General features: G+C 51.6%; 1 protein-coding gene across 12 annotated transcripts in view; it reads left to right on the top strand.

The window, feature by feature from the left end:
* Positions 1–17,594, top strand: part of RANBP3 (RAN binding protein 3) — a 64,329-nt gene that overhangs the window by 16,808 nt on the left and 29,927 nt on the right. For 4 of the 12 annotated variants that reach the window (XM_033198312.1, XM_033198313.1, XM_033198314.1 and 1 more), the window contains exons 2-3: positions 4,205–4,260; positions 10,475–10,678. The exons of 2 other annotated variants lie outside the window; for them this stretch is intronic. In XM_033198312.1, coding sequence (XP_033054203.1) covers positions 4,205–4,260; positions 10,475–10,678 — 260 coding nt within the window. Of the gene's footprint in view, positions 1–4,204; positions 4,272–10,474; positions 10,679–11,195; positions 11,352–17,594 lie in introns of those variants that run through there. 6 more of the 12 variants (XM_033198318.1, XM_033198319.1, XM_033198317.1 and 3 more) reach the window with 4 other exon arrangements.

Consider the following 17,594-nt stretch of genomic DNA (forward strand, 5'->3'; position numbering starts at 1 on the left):
CCTGTCTCAAGGTGCTCAGCCTCTACTCTGTGGGAGACACTGCAGTTTTGTTTTGTTTTTCTTTTTCTTTTTTTTTTTTTTTTGAGACGGAGTTTCGCTCTTGTTGCCCAGGCTGGAGTGCAGTGGCATGATCTCGGCTCACTGCAACCTCTGCCTCCCAGGTTCAAGTGATTCTCCTGCCTCAGCCTCCCGAGTAGCTGGACTTACAGATGTGCACCACCACGCCCAGCTCATTTTTTGTATTTCTAGTAGAGATGGGATTTCTCCGTGTTGGTCGGGCTGGTCTCGAGCTCCCGACCTCAGGTGATCCGCCCATCTCGGCCTCCCAAAGTGCTGGGATTACAGGCATGAGCCACCGTGCCCAGCTGACACTGCTGTTTTTTGTTTGTTTGTTTGTTTTGTTTTGTTTTTTTGAGAAGGAGTCTCGCTCTGCCGCCCAGGCTGGAGTGCAGTGGCACAACCTCAGCTCACTGCAGGCTCCGCCTCCCGGGTACATGCCGTTCTCCTGCCTCAGCCTCCTGAGTAGCTGGGACTATAGGCTCCCGCCACCACTTCCAGCTAAATTTTTGTATTTTTAGTAGAGACGGGGTTTCACCATGTTAGCCAGGATGGTCTCGATCTCCTGACCTTGTGATCCGCCAGTCTCGGCTTCCCAAAGTGCTGGGATTACAGGTGTGAGACACCGTGCCAGGCCGACAACTGCAGTTTTAAGTGTGCATTTCATTACAGTGCTTCTGGCTGCTCTGTGGAGGCCAGATCTAAGGGAGTGAGAGTAGAGGCAGAGAAGGAAAGGAGGGCTGAATGGTGGCAGGGGTGGGTACAGGAACAGGAGATGGGAGGCAATTGCGGAGGACCTGATTGGATGTCACCCTGGCTTTCTGTTCTCTGGGTGGCTCCTGTCAGAGCTTGACTCTCACATCCCCTTCCATAGCCTCCCTCTGTCTCCAGCTGGGTCACATGTCCAGGCACAGGGCAGGGTTGTTGCTCCATCAGAGGGGCCCTCTCCTGGCCCATGCCCCCCAGCCCTGCTGTGTGTCCAGAAGGCTCCAGGCAGGACCTTGGCACCACAGCCAGCCCAGGCCTCCCATAGTTACTCAAGTAGCTGCAGTCCTTTCCTCGTACCTGCAGATCCACTGACACGGTTCTCATCACCAGCGCACACTCCTCTCCATCCAAATGGTTCTCTGTCTTCTAGCCCTTCCTGACTAGCCTGGCACCGAGTGTCTTCGCCTCACATTTTCTCTAATGTCCCCCTCCCCTCCCCTTCATGAAGTGTTTGTTGAATCCATACAGTGTGCCAAGTACTGTTCTCAGACCATGGGGTACCCAGGGGAACAAAGCAGTCTCCGATCTCATGGAGTTTATGTCTTAATGGGTGAGACAGACCATAAGCCCATCAATATGGAGTGGATCAGGCAGTGAGACTTGCTATGAAGAGAAGAAAGCATCTCAGCGTCACTTTGAGGCCTGTCCAAGGTCTCTTCCACAGATACTGGCCTGCAGCATGTGTGTGATTAAGTCTGCAGTGACTGGACCACGCCTCTCTCAGACTGGAGTCTGTTAGTGACAAGGGGCAGAGATCGAGCTCAAACTGGCTTAAGCAAAAATCAGCACTGATTGGCTTCACTGAAAAGTCTGGGGACAGAGTTAGCTTTGGGCCAAGCTTGACTCAGGGCTGAACACAGGCCAGACTTAGTCCTCCTGCTCCTTCTGTGACTCTGCTACCCTCTGGTTGGCTCTGGTCCAGGGCCCCTCTCGGTGACATGGGATTGGCATGGCAGCCTCAGGGTCATTCACCAGCAGCTCAGCAGCCCCAGGATCTCCAGCGAAAGGCCCGGCCTTGTTCATGTGCTGTGTGTTTGCTGACGCATGCGGGACTCTCCTTGTCAGGCCTGGAGCTGGGACTGAGCTTGGCACCATCTGAACCAGGGACGGGGATGAGGGGTGGGTAGCTCCCTAAAGAAAATGGGGTTGGAGAGTGCCAAACTGGCTGAAACCCTGGCTCCTTCCTGTGCATCTTGTGACCTGGCAGCTGGCAGAGAGGCAAATGCAGAGGTCGGGGCTGGGCTTGTGGGGTACAGACGCGGCACCGGAAGGCCTCTAGGATCCTGGTAGCAGACACGGTGTGGATATGCTGCTGCTCTGTCCCAGAGCCCTCCAGCATTCCTTTGATGTCATTTATTGCCTGGCATAGCCGCATTAATTCACATTTGTCAAGTGGCACCTGTGCGTTGTGTTGGCAAGAAGTCTGCCTCGGGAAACCTGGAAGTCTGGTTGGAGACCCCTCTGATCCCCACCTGCTCCCTTGTAGCCCCTGGGTCTCGTGCATGCCAGTCACCCCAGTGTTTACCTTGGCTGTACACAGTGAATTGGACCCCAGCGTGCTGAGGCTTCAGGGAGGATGGTGGGGGAAATGTCACCATCAGTGGGCTGCCTGGCTGTGGACTGTTGCCCCAAGGTTAAGACCAGAGTCTGTCCTGCTTCTGCAGGAGTGGGATGTTGTCTGTTTGGTCATCTTGGTGCTGTCCCTTTCTCTCCACCTCAGTCATTACCCACCTGGTCTCCCCATGGCCACCCTCACTCTCCCTTCCCCAAACTGTTCACTTTCAAGCTAAACCAACCCCAGGCATCCCGTTGCCTTTTATGACATTTCCCCAGCAAGTCAGCATGCCCACCGCCTGCCCCCACCCCCATTACCCTACAAGCTGCGCCTTCAAGCTGCTGCTGCTCTGCCTTCCAGCTCTTCTTGAGACCCCAGCACAGCCCCCTCTTCTCGTGGACCTTACCTGGACTCCAGAGCAGACCGGGTCAATGCCCAAGCGGAGTGCCTTCATCATGATCACAGGCAGTGCATGCTTCCTGGCTAATGTCTGGCTCCCCACAATCGGGGGGGCCCTGCGAAAGCAAGGCTCTGCCCAAATCCTGCTCACCGCGGAGGCACCAGTGTGCGGCCCCGCAGCAAGCACTCATCAGAGTCACAGCTGCTCTTGCATGGCCTCCACGCTGGGCCCTCAGTGCCGTGAATGGTGAAAGAGGCCCTGAGAGCACCCCCAGGGTTCATCAAAGTACATGCAGGCCCAACGCCATGAGGCAGGTGTGGTCTGCGCCTCCTCGTGGGGTCGAGGCAGTCCTCATCTGTGCTTCCCATGGAGGCAGCAGGGCCTCTTAGGCTGTCACCCACTCTGGGACTGAGTGGCACAGGGCTGTGGATCTGGCTGCCTCTGGGTAGGAGACAGATGGTGTTGCATGGGCATTACAGGCTGCCTTGCTCTTGTCCCATCAAGGGACAGAACACCCCAGAGTGTTTCTTCCTTCAACAGCCACTGTGCAAGATGAACTCTCAGACCTCTAGCAACTCCAGACATCCTTTCCTCCCTACCAGCACTCACTTAGAGATCCAGGTTGAGCGTTGGGATTGTTCTGCCAGAACTATCTCTGCAAAGAGCATAAGCCCTTTTTGGTTGCCCTCTGGCCTGTAAACTTTAAAAAGCTAAATTAGCCGGGCACGGTGGCTCAAGCCTGTAATCCCAGCACTTTGGGAGGCCGAGACGGGCGGATCACCAGGTCAGGAGATCGAGACCATCCTGGCTAACACGGTGAAACCCTGTCTCTACTAAAAATACAAAAAACTAGCCGGGCGAGGTGGCGGGCACCTGTAGTCCCAGCTACTCGGGAGGCTGAGGCAGGAGAATGGCGTAAACCCGGGAGGCGGAGCTTGCAGTGAGCTGAGATCCGGCCACTGCACTCCAGCCCGAGCGACAGAGCCAGACTCCGTCTCAAAAAAAAAAAAAAGCTAAATTAGTCTCTAACATTTGCAACTCAGGAGGTGCCGCATAAAAAGCCAGTGTCTGTGCGCCACATTCCTGCAAGGCCGTGGTTGATGGCGCCAAATAGCACTGCCACACTCTCCACTGCTCTCCCACTCCCATTTACACGCCCAGTCTCAGTGAGTCTTGAAAGCTCCTTATTGACGATAAATGCATACAGCAGAGGGCACACGTCACATCACTCTGGGTGTGTTTCACAAACCCAGCACACCTGTGCATTCCAGCGTCCAAGTCAAGATGCTATTCTAAGCGATTTGATGTTCTCTGGAGTTACTAGTTTTATTTATATGTATGTTTAACATATTACAAACAAATGTAGCTTTGTTTACTGTATGCATATAGTGTTGGGGGAAAAAAACTAATTTTTCTTTTTGCAGAAAAGCCTGCCATTGCTCCGCCCGTCTTTGTGTTTCAGAAGGATAAAGGACAAAAGGTAAGGGGCTGGTACGTTCTCTCTTCACTTCGTTACTCTAACTTGTTCTCTCTTCACTCAGAGTCTCTTTTCCAGGTCGCCTTGCCAAGGCCACTTCTGCCCACAGACGGGGAGACCTAAGCAGGGGCCTTTACACCTTCACGTTGAGTTTGGAGGGAAAAGGCCTGGTGGCTTTAGGTTACCGTGGAGAGAGGTTAGGATGGGTCTGTTGTGGAAAGGGCTCAGAGAGTTTATTGAAATCGTGTTAGAAAGCTTCTTCCTAATTCCTGATGATTTGTTTGAAAAATGCCACTGTACCTTAGGAAAACCAGTAGCAGAGGGACAGTAGGGGGCAAAGGGAGGAAGGAAGGTGGGGAGGAAGTCAGGGAGGGAGGGAAAGGAGGAGAGCAATGGTGGTTACAGGGGAAACAAGACCTTCAAGACTGGATTCATTGGCCCTAACCAACTTGGCATACGTGCATTTACAGTAATTGTTCATTTGTTTGCGTTATATATTTATACCCTGTGTCCATGAGGCTGCTTCTCCCTTGGATTCAGGGTGTCTGGGTCGCAGTGTGGTTGGAAGTACCTCGCCTGATTCATGGCGATGAGCTGGCAGCCTGTGGAAGGTCTGATTGGCGCGGCAGCAGGGTTCTGTGATAAGACAACGATGGATGCTGTTTACCTTGAAGCCATCGGCTTCTCTCACTGACAGATCAGTGTGGAAGGTCAGAGTTGCGTCAGAAGTTAGTCGGTGGTGCTGTGTGGCAGTGACTCCTCAGCTTGCATGGGGACCCCCACTGTTTATCCAGAAATAATGTGTGGTCCCCCTGCACTGATGCCCAGTGGCGGCACTCCCCACCTCACCCATTGCAACATGTTGGAGTGACCAAGTGCTGTGCTGTTCCGATGTGTTTTGAGGATGTCTGCATCTTATTGGTGATAACAGCCTTTGAGAATCTCATCAACTCCGTTCTCCTGTGGCTTCTGTCCCCTCACAGGTGACCAGCTCCCAGGCTGGAAGCCGCTCTCATGATCTGGGACTCATGGCTGCTGGTCTTAGGTTCTGTCCCGAAGCCAGCATTTATCTTGATGTGGCCCAGTTTTCCTGAGCAATATTCAAGTGCTCTGTGGGGGTCGGGTGTGTGTGTTTGGGGGGATTGGGGAGGAGGGGAAAATGATTGTCCTAAACCTCCCCCAACACACCCCTCCCAGGATACCTGTGTGTTAGCCTGGACTTATCTACTAATTTGTGAAACTTTCCCATTGTTACTTTTTTTGCTGAAGAAGAAATCCAGAAACATATGAAAACTTTCTTCTAGTTTTGTTTTGGTTCTCCAGGTATTTCCAAGATAAATCTGCCTCTGCTATCTCCTCTCCCTTGGGCCCTGACAAGTACAGCTTAATGACGTGGTTTTATGATTTGTCTTTTGGAGGTTCCTTCAGCACGAAAGGACTGGTGCATTTCTCTAGTTTTAGAGAATAGTAAAGGCTCAGGACTTTACTATTGTTGGAGCTGTGTTGGAAATGTTATAGTCATTCCTCAGGTGTTCAGTAAAATCAGGATTTTCTAGAATTTTACGTTATGATTATCTTTTGAACCATTTTTAGTTTAGAACAAAGGTTAGCAAATTAAGGCACAGCACTGTCACCTGTGTTTTTTTTTGTTTTGTTTTTTGCTGTTGTTGTTTTATTTGTTTATGTTTTTATCTTTGAGAGACGGAGTCTTACTCTTTGGCCTAGGCTGGAATGCAGGATCGTGATCACAGTTCACTGCAATCTGAGATTCCTGGCTTCAAGCAATCCTTCCGCCTCAGCCTTCTGAGTAGCTGGGACTACAGGCACCACCACCGCACCTGGCTAACTAAAAAAAAAATTTTTTTTTTTTTTTTAAGAGATGGTGTCTTGGCTATGTTGCTCAGGCTGGTCTCAAACTTATAGCTTCAATTAGTTCTCCTGACCCAGCCTCCCAAAGTGCTGGGATAAGCCAACAAGAACAGAATCACAGCAATCCCCTTTGCAGTAGCCTGTGGCTGCTACAGCAGTAGTATTTGGACAGAGACCATGTGGCCTGCAGAGCCTTAAGATATTTAGTATCTGACCCTTTGCAGAAAACAGCTTGCCAACCCCTGGTTTAAAACAAATGATAGAAATCAATAATTCTTTAAATCCGAAGACTTTAGGGCAACCGACAAGATGAAACAGTAACATGTAATATTTGCTCAGATGAATTTAAAGTGCTTTTAAAGTCACTACCTGCTGCGTCAGTAATGTTTTCACAGCTAAGGGGGTTTCGTTGCTTTGTGATTTGCAGGCTAATTTGCATGTATGATCTTCAAGGGGTCTATGCCAATTACATAAACATGCTGGAGTTGAACCGGAAGGCTAGCTAGGAAGGCATTTTTAAAAATGCCAAGTAGGTCAGGCGTGATGGCTCACACCTGTAATCCCAGCACTTTGGGAAGCCGAGGCGGGCAGATCACAAGGTCAAGAGTTCGAGACCAGCCTGACCAACATGGTGAAGCCCCATCTCTACTAAAAATACAAAAAATTAGCCAGGCGTGATGGCAGATGCCTGTAATCCCAGGTACTCAGGAGGCTGAGGCAGGAGAATCGCTTGACTCCAGGAGGCAGAGGCTGCAGTGAACCGAGATCGCGCTGCTGCACTCCAGTCTGGTCGACAGAGTGAGACTCCGTCTCAAAAAAAATTAAAAATAAAAATTAAAAATAAAATGCCAAGTATAGGTCTTATCAGAATATTGGCTCACAGCCATTCTAAATGGACTTCTAAAAATAACTGCCCTCCAGCCTTGGGAGTTGGGCTGCCCACTTCTGTCACTCGCACTTCTGTGGCACCGTCGCCGGAGAGGCATGTGGGAAACCTCTGTGTTGAGGCCAGGAGCGGGAGGAGCCTTTGTGGGTGTTCGCTTTCCTGTCGGAGGACAGTGTCCACATGGCTCTGGAGTCCTTCCTGCCACTCGGGAGTGAGGTGGAAAGTAAACACACAGGGCGAGCGGCTGGCTTTGTTTCTCCTTGGCTTTCTGGTTCAGGGCCTGCAGGGAGCAGCTGCAGTATGTGTCAGAAGTGAGGGTTTGAGAGCCCTCCTGGTTTCATTCTCTCTTGCGGAGGTCATCAACCCATCCCTGTCTTGCTCTCCAGAAGCCGAGCTGGGAGCGAGTTGTTAGAGCTGCTGCCGTTGTTTTTCTGAGGAGGTTCCCCGCCCCCCACTCTTTTTGCTTCAACATTTTATTTTGAAAATTTTCAAATCCTTGGAAAAGAGTGACACTGCAAACACTTGGGTATCCTGCACCTGGCTTCGCCGTTAACATTGCTGCCCTCAGCTGGGAATCCTGCCCCTGGCTTCCCTGTTAACACTGCTGGCCTCCGCTCTGATACTGGAAGTTAAGCCCATGTGACATTTCTGCCCTGAATTCTTCCACGGGTATCTCATAGGGATCAGGCCATTCTGCATGGTCTCACTACCATGTTACTCCTACGAAACGTTAATTCAGTAATATCCTCCAATATACAGTCCTTGTTTTAAATTGTCCCTCCGATGTTACTTATAGCGACTTTAACAACTTCTTGATCTCCAAAGATCAAGAGGTCTCATCAACTGTGGGACCAGCTGACTTACCTTTCAGTAAACGAGATCTCCTATGGGGTGCAAGTAAAAGAGCCCCTTCCTCTCCACCATCCGCCCTCACACCATTCAAAGGAGACAGCTCTGTATGCTCAGGTTTTATTGCTGAATCATGATTCAGCATGATTTGGAGTTGAAAAGAAAGACATGAAGCTGCCAGCCCAGGAGTTAATTTTGTTTTGTTCAGCGGCAGAGCCACACAGCGGTTTTCTGTGGGCCCCATTGATGTGCCAGATTGCACTTCAGCACACTGCAGACTGGGACTGTGGCCTGCATGTGGGTGCTGGTGGCATCACTTAGCCTTGGGTGAGGTTGCCAAATCCTATTGTTCTAGGGCAGAAAAAGCCATGTGTGGTTTTCATTGTAGTCCTAGCGCCTAAAACGAAGCCATGGCCAGATTGGCAGCACAGGGATGTTGCTTACTGCCTTCCCATGCCGGGGCTTCCTGGGGAGGGCTCTGCTGTCTCGGCGAAATGCCTGCATTTACATGCACCAGTGTTTCGGGGCAAAAATGAAACCTTTCCTTCTTAACTGTCTTAGATGGAGGTAGAGTTCTTTCTTTTTCTTTTTAATGTGAAGAGAACTTAAATATCCTTATGTGGGCTGTTCCATTATTTGTAAAGACTAAACATTTCTTTCAGTTGCTCTCTCTCCAGAGCGTTTGTTAATCTGAAGTGGGGAGGCTTTGAGGTTGTACTAGCAGAATAATGCCTATTTGGTAAAAAGACAGAAGGCAGTTACAGAAATGCTATTTAGCAGAAAGTACAGTATCACTGAAAATGTGGTCGTAGCATGTTTAGACCTGCTTTTGAGGCTTACCGTTGTTGTGATGAGCTTAGCCCTGGTGCACGTGGTTTTCGCCAGCCACGTGTATTTTAGGATGAGGTCAAAGGCTGGCAAAATCTTGATGTCTGATTTTACCAGACATGTTGAAAAACTCCAGACTTCACCTTGGTTCTTTAGAGCTTACGCTTCCTGCCCAGGAGAAATGCTAGGACCTGAGTAGAAAATTCTGGAATGACATTGTTAATTCTCCCATCTGAGAGAGGAAGTGATGTAATACTTCTCAACAAACTCATCTTAACCGAAGATGACGAATTTGATCCTGTTTTGATGTCTTGATTTCCATGTTTGTGACTTACTTCTTGGGCCTCCTGTTTAGCATTTTGAATTACCATGAGGTGTTTGAATATTTACATTTCAAAAGCAGGGATTACAAAAAATTCAAGTGGTTCTAAGTAGAGATAGGCAGTGCCTCACAGAGCTCTGGGTTTCATTTTTCTCTTGTGAAGTGTTAAGTCTCTCCCCATAAAGTAGCAACAGCCATGGGTGTCTGGACCAACCACGGTGCCCTGTACAGGTTTAGAGAGCGGCTGGTCTGTGGATCTGCCCTGGATACAAAGAGGCAACAGTGTCCCCTTCATTACTTTTGAGATGTGAAGATTGCTTTTGCTTTCCTAGGAATTTGTGGACATTCTCCTACATCCTCTTTGTGTAGCTCCTTTCATCCTCCTGGATCACTACTTTTTAAGTAGTGCCCAAACCCCGTCTAAAGAGGTCAGCCACTTCACATCCAGAAGAAACATCCACATCCACAGGGAGACGGGGTAGCCCTGTAGTCATTTAGGTCGCTGAGTGCGAGAAATGGCTCCATGTTGTTGTATAATGCCAAGAGGGAGGTTTGGGGACTGGAGCCTGTCTGTTTTAGGATGCCAGGTGTTTAACCCATTTCTCAAGAAAAGTCTTGGAGTTATGGCCACAGAGCTCTCAGCCCATGGAAGCCCTGCTGGAGTCCCAAGAACCACCTTAAAGGATGCCAGGTGTTGTACTCTGGGGAGGAAGACCCAGGACCAGCTGCTCTCACCTTGGCAGCTTTCCAGATGAGCCCTTGCCCAAGGTGTTGAGGATGCACCTGGGAGAATCCTAGGCCGAGGGGCACTGCGGATGGGCCCCCCCCCCTTCAGCTGAACTACCTGCCTGCCAGTGATGCAAAAACCAGCTCTCGGTGTCCGTGTCACCCCACACCTGCACTCACTGAGGTGGGAAAGCGCTTTCTGCATCCTGGGTGTAAGCAGAACAAATGGAAAGTGCTAGAAGAACTGTAGCGAGAGGCAGAAGCCCTTGACCCCAGCCTCCCTGGTTTCTCCCAAACTGTGGGGTTCCAGGCCTGCCTCCCCCTTTCTTGAAGCACAGAAATGGTGCTGATGGCCGGCTCCCCCATTTCAGTATTTTTGAGATCCTGAAAGGGTTTAAATCTTTTGCATGATCATCCCTGTTCCTTGATCACCAAGGCCCATAAGCCAAGTAGCTCCTTACCAGGCAGCCCATAGTTTTGGAAACGGGGGTCCTGCTTCTCATACATTGTAGAGCCCCTTGCAGAGTCACATGGCACCTAGTCCACTCTCACTCCCTTCCGTCAGCCAGGAGAGCCGGTTTTGCTGAGTAGCACGTGCCTGCTCTCCCCACCTTCCTCCCAGGCGCAGGAGCTGCTGCAAGCCGAGCCAGCTCCAGCCTCTGACCCCTGCCCGCCCTTCCTGCTGTGTGGTGCAGCCTTTATTCACATTGAAGGAAAATTGTCTTTTTTGCTCCCAGTCCCCTGCAGAGCAAAAAGACTTGTCGGATTCGGGAGAGGAGCCTCGGGGGGAGGCTGAGGCCCCCCACCATGGCACGGGTCACCCCGAGTCAGCTGGCGAGCATGCCCTAGAACCTCCTGCCCCTGCTGGCGCCTCAGCCAGCACTCCTCCGCCTCCCGCTCCTGAAGCCCAGCTTCCTCCTTTTCCGCGAGAACTGGCAGGGGTAAGTCCACACCTACTCGGCACTCCTACTGCCCAGGGGGAGCCCAACCCAGACCAGCCCCTTTCCCTTCGGGTCCCTCAGATCCTGGCCCTAGCTAATTGTAAGCAGCTAATGGTAACTTAAAAGATGACAAGGATTTCTTCCAACTCCCTTTAATTCATGCTGCTGAAAAGTCAGGGAAGATCGAATCCCCTTTTAGCCTTTTCTAAATTGGGGGAATATACCCACAGCAAGAGGCGAATCGTGTTTCCCGAAAAAGACATGAGGGGTCAGGAGGAATTGAGTCATGTGAAGTAGAACCTTCCAAACCTGATTTGACCCCTTCACCCTCCTTCCATTTTTCTTTTTCTTGTTTCCCTGAATGTGGGCATTCAAGTTTAGCGTCTTAGAAACCCAAGAAGCTAAGGCTTCCTTTGATATCTAGGAAGAGGCGTTCTCCAACACAGATTACTTTGCAAGACTGATTGTGTTTGGACTGTGGTTAAGGCGGTGAACTGATTGTCTTCAATCAAAGCAGGAAGAAGAAAAGACTCTTCCTTTGAACCCAGAAGGAATCCCCTGAGCCCTTTATCTTTGTATTAAGAAGCCTTTTGAAGATTATAGGTGGAGAAGATTGTGAACTCTCAAGAACAAGAAATGTCTTGGGTTTTTGAAGTTTGATAAATTGGGAAAGGTAAACATTATCCTACATTCAGGATTGAAAACTCCATCCTCTAGGTAACTCATGACAGAAGACCCCCCATTCTCAGGACAGGGAAAAAGGACTCTTAACAAGAAAAGAAGGGACCCAGCTCTACCTGCCTGAGCACTAGGCAGCCTTCCAGGCTGGTATGGTCCCAAACCTTACCCCAGACCTCAGCGTTCCTCCTAGCACACACCAGTCCCCAGTTTTTAAGGAAATTATTAACATTCAGCTACAGCCACCAAACCCCAGGACACTTAGGAAGCACTATTCAGCCAGGGGTGGGTTGGAGTCCTGTGTTAACATTTTGGAGGAGTCAGTGTGTGATGGAAAAAGAAGCAACAGTCTTTACTTGTGCCAGAGGCTATGGGGAGGGGGTAATGGCAGTCGTGGCCTTTGTGACACAAAAGTGGGTTTGGGGTAGTGAGACAGGAGCCACGGGAAGGAGTCCAGCCAGAAGGCGCTTGTCCCACAGTGCACTGGGAGTACAGCCCTCCCACGAGCTCATGTGACAGCCGCCACAGCGAGAATTAGGAGGTGGCTGCACCCTTCTTTTGTTGGCAGAGCAGCTGCTGGAAACTTCTCCTGAGGCGGGTATGGTGAGTTACTGCACCTCTGGTCCTTGAGAGCACAGGAAATGGTGTTCTCAGGTTTCTGTCTTCAGCCCTCTGGGAACAGATGGTCTTTAGGGTCCACCCCAGAGGCCTTCCACAGGTGCCTGGGTTTGAAAAACGCAGCCCACGTAGAACTCTCCAGCTGCAGAGGTGATGGTTTCTAGAATGAGAGTAGCAAACAAGTGGATCACAGAGTTTTTGTGACAGCAGGTGCTCTTCAAGAGCGCACGCGCTGTTCTGTGCCCTGGGTACTTCTCAACAGAGGCCTGTGCGGGAGTGTCCGGAGGGGCCTCACCTCGTCCAGATGTTCATCTCTTTGGCCTGGCCAGCCCAGGTAGATCTCAGCATCCTGATTCTCATGGACTTTGGGTCTGAGGCTCTGATCCTGAGAAATTCAAGCAGTCCCCCACACTGGCAGGGGGAAGGTGAAGCTGTATGGCAGGGAGCCTTGGGATGAGCTGGGGGTCACCGTGAGAGAGCCAGGATTGGGGGCTGCGCGGAGCAGTGTGTAAATGTTCCAGTGTAGCTCTGGTGGCCATGCGCATAACATGCACCTTATAGTTTTAGCATTTGTAACTTTCGGACACCCACTTTCAGGAGCCCCAGGAGAGCCATCGTCAAGCCCCTTGTGACAGCTCTGAGCCAACCAGGGCTCCTTCCCTCGGGCTGTCTGCAGAGAGCACCCTGACTGGTTGCTGAGGGCTCCTGTTAATTGGCTTTCTCTACTAATTGGGCCTGCTCAGAGCAAAGTAAACTTTATTTTAGGTTACTTAGGCCATAGATCGAGTCAGATGGAACCCGATGCCAGCTGCTTCTTGGCCTGAGACTTTAATTTGGGTCTCACTCTGTATCACATGGCGTTCAGGAAACCGCCCCCATGTTACCTGGCAGATCTCATCCATCACGTGTAGTCTGTTCACTTTATTCCACAGTCCCTGGGGGGAATGTAAAGCTGAGAGTTCTTGATGGATTGTGGCTCGCTGAATTGTTGCTTGTAAAGGGCCCTCATCATCTTTCAGTCTCGTCAGAACCCTGGCCGTGGAAGAGTCAGTACCAGGAAAAAGTCTCTATATATCAGACTTCCTGGCTTCAGAAGACGGTCTGAAGAAGACCAAACCACATCCCAATTAAGTTCTCTGTTTCATGTGGAGAAAGCAGGCAGCTCTGGGCACTCACTCCGAACCTGGTGGAATTGTACTGGACTGAAGCTCCCTGCCAACGACCTGCTGAGCTTCAGATATGTTTATTACACCCACCAGGGAGCTTAAGGAGGTTCTGGAATGAATCCCTCTGGCCACTTTCCCCCCACCTTCTAGTCCCTGCACAGGATTTGGCCCTCAGCACCCCTCAACATTCAGACCTTTGGAAGCCCCTTCTCACTGGCTTTTCTCAGGGCCTGCCCTTTTGACAGGAATTTCTCAGCTGGTTGCCTCTGCCACTGAATAAAAAGCATTGAACTGGCCCATCATTTATTTTGTATCCCAGGCATCCAGCCATGACCAGCCAGGTTTTCTAACTTGTCAGACTCACTGAGACCCTGGTACGCCTCTTGGTTGCCACAGTTTTATAGAGGGAATTTATCTCTTTTTTTGACACGGAGTCTCACTCTGTCGCCCAGGCTGGAATGCAGTGGCCTGATCTCAGCTCACTGCAAGCTCCACCTCCCGGGGTTCACGCCATTCTCCTGCCTCAGCCTCCTGAGTAGCTGGGACTACAGGTGCCTGCCACCATGCCCAGCTAATTTTTTTTTAGTATTTTTAGTAGATACGGGGTTTCACCATGTTATCCTGGATGGTCTCGATCTCCTGACCTCGTGATCCGCCGACCTCGGCCTCCCAAAGTGCTAGGATCACAGGTGTGAGCCACCGCGCCCGGCCATCTAGAGGGAATATATCTGATATGGCCTTGCTTTCTGGTCTTTCCTAGGGGACCAGGTAGACAGTGCTGTTCCTTCCTGCTTCTTCCTTGTTGGTCTTTGTGTCTGGAGTCAGCTTCTGAAACTGTCCCTTGCCCTGGGCCGCCTTGGCAGCTGTGTCCTCCTTGAGGCCACACCAGACAGTCTGACAAGATCCGTGTTTTTTGGACAGGGCAGTTCTTAATAAATGTGACAACCACTATTTTCACTGTTTCATTCGTTATGCAACAAACAAACTTCCCACCCCTGTATTCCCATTCCAGATGGGATGTGTCCCCCGTCTTGTGTTTAGCGACAGGGACTCATGCGCCTCACAGAATTGAGCTACTTCCCGCAAGCTCCCAATGGCTCCTGGTGGGGAGCTTGCTGCGCCGCCAGCCCCCACCCCGCCGGCAGGGACGCAGGGCACAGGGTCAGCACTCACAGTGCTCGCTCCTGACCAGCCTGCAGCCCGAGCCGCGGGAGGACTGCTTCACCTTCTCTGAGCCTGCTCCGTTCGCTTCTGCTGTCCCAATGCCAGAAAGAAATCAAAGGGCCCTCTGGTCTTCTTTCTCTTCTGCTTCCTTTTGATTACTCTGGGACGCTGTCATCATGGTGTTGAAATGGGTGCTGACCCAGCGTTCCTGGGTGTCATCCTGAAGCCCTGCCCCTCGCAGCAGTGGAGTCTAGTTTGGGAAAAGCGGAGGAGGAGGAGGAAATGGGGCTCTTGTGTCCTGCTTCTGTCCTCACCCCTCCCCATTAAGCTTGCGTCCTCAGAGCTTGCTCTTTTGTTGTTTTTTTTTTTTCTCTCTCTTTTCTTTTTTTGAGACAAAGTCTCACTGTTGCCCGGGCTGGAGTGCAGTGGCCCTATCTCAGCTCACTGCAAGCTCCGCCTCCCGGGTTCAAGCGATTCTTCTGACCCAGTCTCCTGAGTAGCTGGGATTACAGGCATGCACCACTATGCCTGGCTACTTTTTGTATTTTTAGTAGAGACGGGGTTTCTCTGTGTTGGCCAGGTTGGTCTCGAACCCCTGACCTCAGGTGATCCACCCGCCTAGGCCTCCCAAAGTGCTGGGATTACAGGCATGAGCCACCGTGCCTGGTCTGGAGCTTGCTCTTAAAATCCTCCTGAGCTCTGGTTGCAGACCTCTGGGCGCTGACCCCGAGTGTGTCCCAGGCATTGTTCAGGACCAACTCCTGAGGACCCACTGCCTTGTTTGGGATGAGGGGTGGCCCCAGACTGCCTTGACACCAAACAGGTCCAGATTCCTGGGCTGCTGACTCCAGGAAATGGAAAATGTGGAGCTGGCATTGGCTGTGTGCGGGGCCGGGTGGCTCAAAGGAGGTTCCTTCACCCCAAACCTTTTCCTGCTTTGGAGAAGACAGCACAAGCCAGCTGGACAGCAAGTTCCAACGTCTCCTGAGAGGAGAGGCCCTCCATCCCAGCAAGGCACAGGGTGTGGAGGCCTGGACGGGGACAGAAGGCAGGCGGCGCCTCACTGGCCAGTGGGTTAGGATTCAAGAAGAGCTCTGTCCACAGGCACGCATTCTGTCTTCTTGCTTCCCTCCGCTGGGTCTTAGTGGAGAGTTGCTGGCAGGAGGTTCCCCTGTTGGAATCTTCCTGTGTTGTCCTTCCCAGGCCTTGGCTTCCCAGCCTTTCCAGGACCAAGAGGCCCCCCACTTTGCTGTAGGCAGGTTCTTAGAAGAGATTTGGGGCACGGATTTGAGGGTCTCCTGAGGTCAGGGGTCAGACAGCATCTGAATCTTGTCTGTCTAGTCACCCGTTCTTCTCAGGGTCACTGAAGGGGGACACGGTGGAGGACACAGGCTTCACCCACGCAGCAAGTCCTCAGCAAGCGCCTTCTGTGCAGGTGTCCCGGGTGTTGGGTGAATGAACTGTGTTGTAGGAGACACCTCTGAAATCATCTCCCTCTATGATAGAACAAAACAGTGTAGCTCCCGAGAGGGGCTGGGATAGGGAGTGAGTACGTGCTTACCCTGGAGGTGGTACTCACAGCATCTCAGACACGCAGAGAGAGGGAGGGAGGGCGCCCACGGAGGAGCAGCACTCAGTGAGGCAGAAGCAACCAACATGTTCAGAAAACAGGAGGCCACATGGCCAAAGCCTGGTGGCAGAGGGGACCCTGTGCCTGAGGAGGCCACCAAGGCAGGAGGGAAAGGTACGTTCTCCAGGGTCTAGAGCTAATGGGACTTGCTGGCAGGTTGGAGGTGGTGGGTGAAGGGGAGGATGAGTCCAGAATGCCTGGGGACACCACAGTGTTCCCGGGGCTGCGCCTAGAGCCACGAGGCGAGGAGACCCCAGGAGACTGTTGGGAGCCCTGGGGCCACACTCTTGACCTGGGCATGCTGCTCTAGAGAGAGCATCCATGGCATCCACGATCCCTGGGAGGCATGGGGTATCGTGAAAAGAGCCCCCAAAATGCGCAAAGCAAAAACGGACAGAACTGAAGGGCATAATAGTCGAATCAGCCGTAAGAGTTGGAGACTTAGTACCCCACTTTGAGTAATGGATAGAACAAGATCAGTGAGGAGTTGGAGACCCAGTGCCTCACGTTGAGTAATGGATAGGATATCTAGACAGGATCAGTAAGGAAGCAGGACTTGAGCAACACAAAAACCAACCAGACCTAACAGACATATAGGACACCCCACCCAAACAGCGGGGTACACGGTCTTCTCAAGTGCACATGGAAAATTCTGAATGGGAGACCATTTGTTAGGTCACCAAACACATCTCAAATTTTAAAGGATTGAAATATGGAGTATGTGCTCCAATCACAAGGAGATAAAATTGGAAATCAGAAACAGGGAAACTGGGAAATTGACACGTGAAAATTAACCTAGATAACCACTGAGCCAGAGAGTTAGGTGTGGAGGCAGCAGGAGAAACATCCCCTGCAGGGATGAGGAGACATGAGGGAGCTCGGGGACCAGCTGCCTCCGTAAGGCCAGACTCAGGTCTTCTCCGGCTTCTCCATGGGCTGCAGGGGGCCTGGGATGCAGTGTCTTTTTGTTGAACAAATGCTAAACGGGCTTCTACCGTGAGGACCAGTTCCTTCCTAAGTCTAGTGGGGTCCCTGACACAACTCCCAGGATCAGAATAAGCCACAGAGAAAGAGTATAAGGAGCCTGGAGGTCATCTCACCAAGGGGTTCGTTCTCGCCTGAGGGAAAAGGAGGATGTCACTAGATGAGAGAGCAGGTTGTCTACAGAGGCCAGAGAGGGTGTGGCCATCTCCTGGTCCCAGAAGTCATTTAGGAAGGGACAGATCCCCCAGGACCAGGGAGGACACCGTGTAAGGGTTTTGGTACAGTTGAAATGCTCGTTGGATTAAAAGGGGAGAGAAAAGCCTAGAGCCACAGAATGGGACTTGGGGGCAGGGATGTCCTGGGCCTGCTGTTAGAAATGGATGGGAGGACAGGTAAGGCCAGGGAAGCCAGAGGTGAGGCACACAGTGCGGTGTCCGAGGAGATCGGGCTGTGCCGAGGCAGCTGGCCTCAGACGGGGACCTGCACGGAGCATTTGGAGGCCAGAGCCAGCCTGTGGGGCTCTGGAGGGCATGGATTACCCAGAGGGCAGGGAGGCTGTGCTAGGTGTCGTTTCTCAGAGCTGCCTGCGCTGGGAGGCTGATGTGAGGGCCCGTTAAGGGTGGTAGCTGGCTCAGGCATGAGATGCCCAGGCTCATCATGAGATGAACAAAGGTTT

The sequence above is a fragment of the Trachypithecus francoisi genome, unplaced genomic scaffold (assembly GCF_009764315.1).
Source record: "Trachypithecus francoisi isolate TF-2019V2 unplaced genomic scaffold, Tfra_2.0 Lachesis_group5, whole genome shotgun sequence".
Lineage (NCBI taxonomy): Eukaryota > Metazoa > Chordata > Mammalia > Primates > Cercopithecidae > Trachypithecus > Trachypithecus francoisi.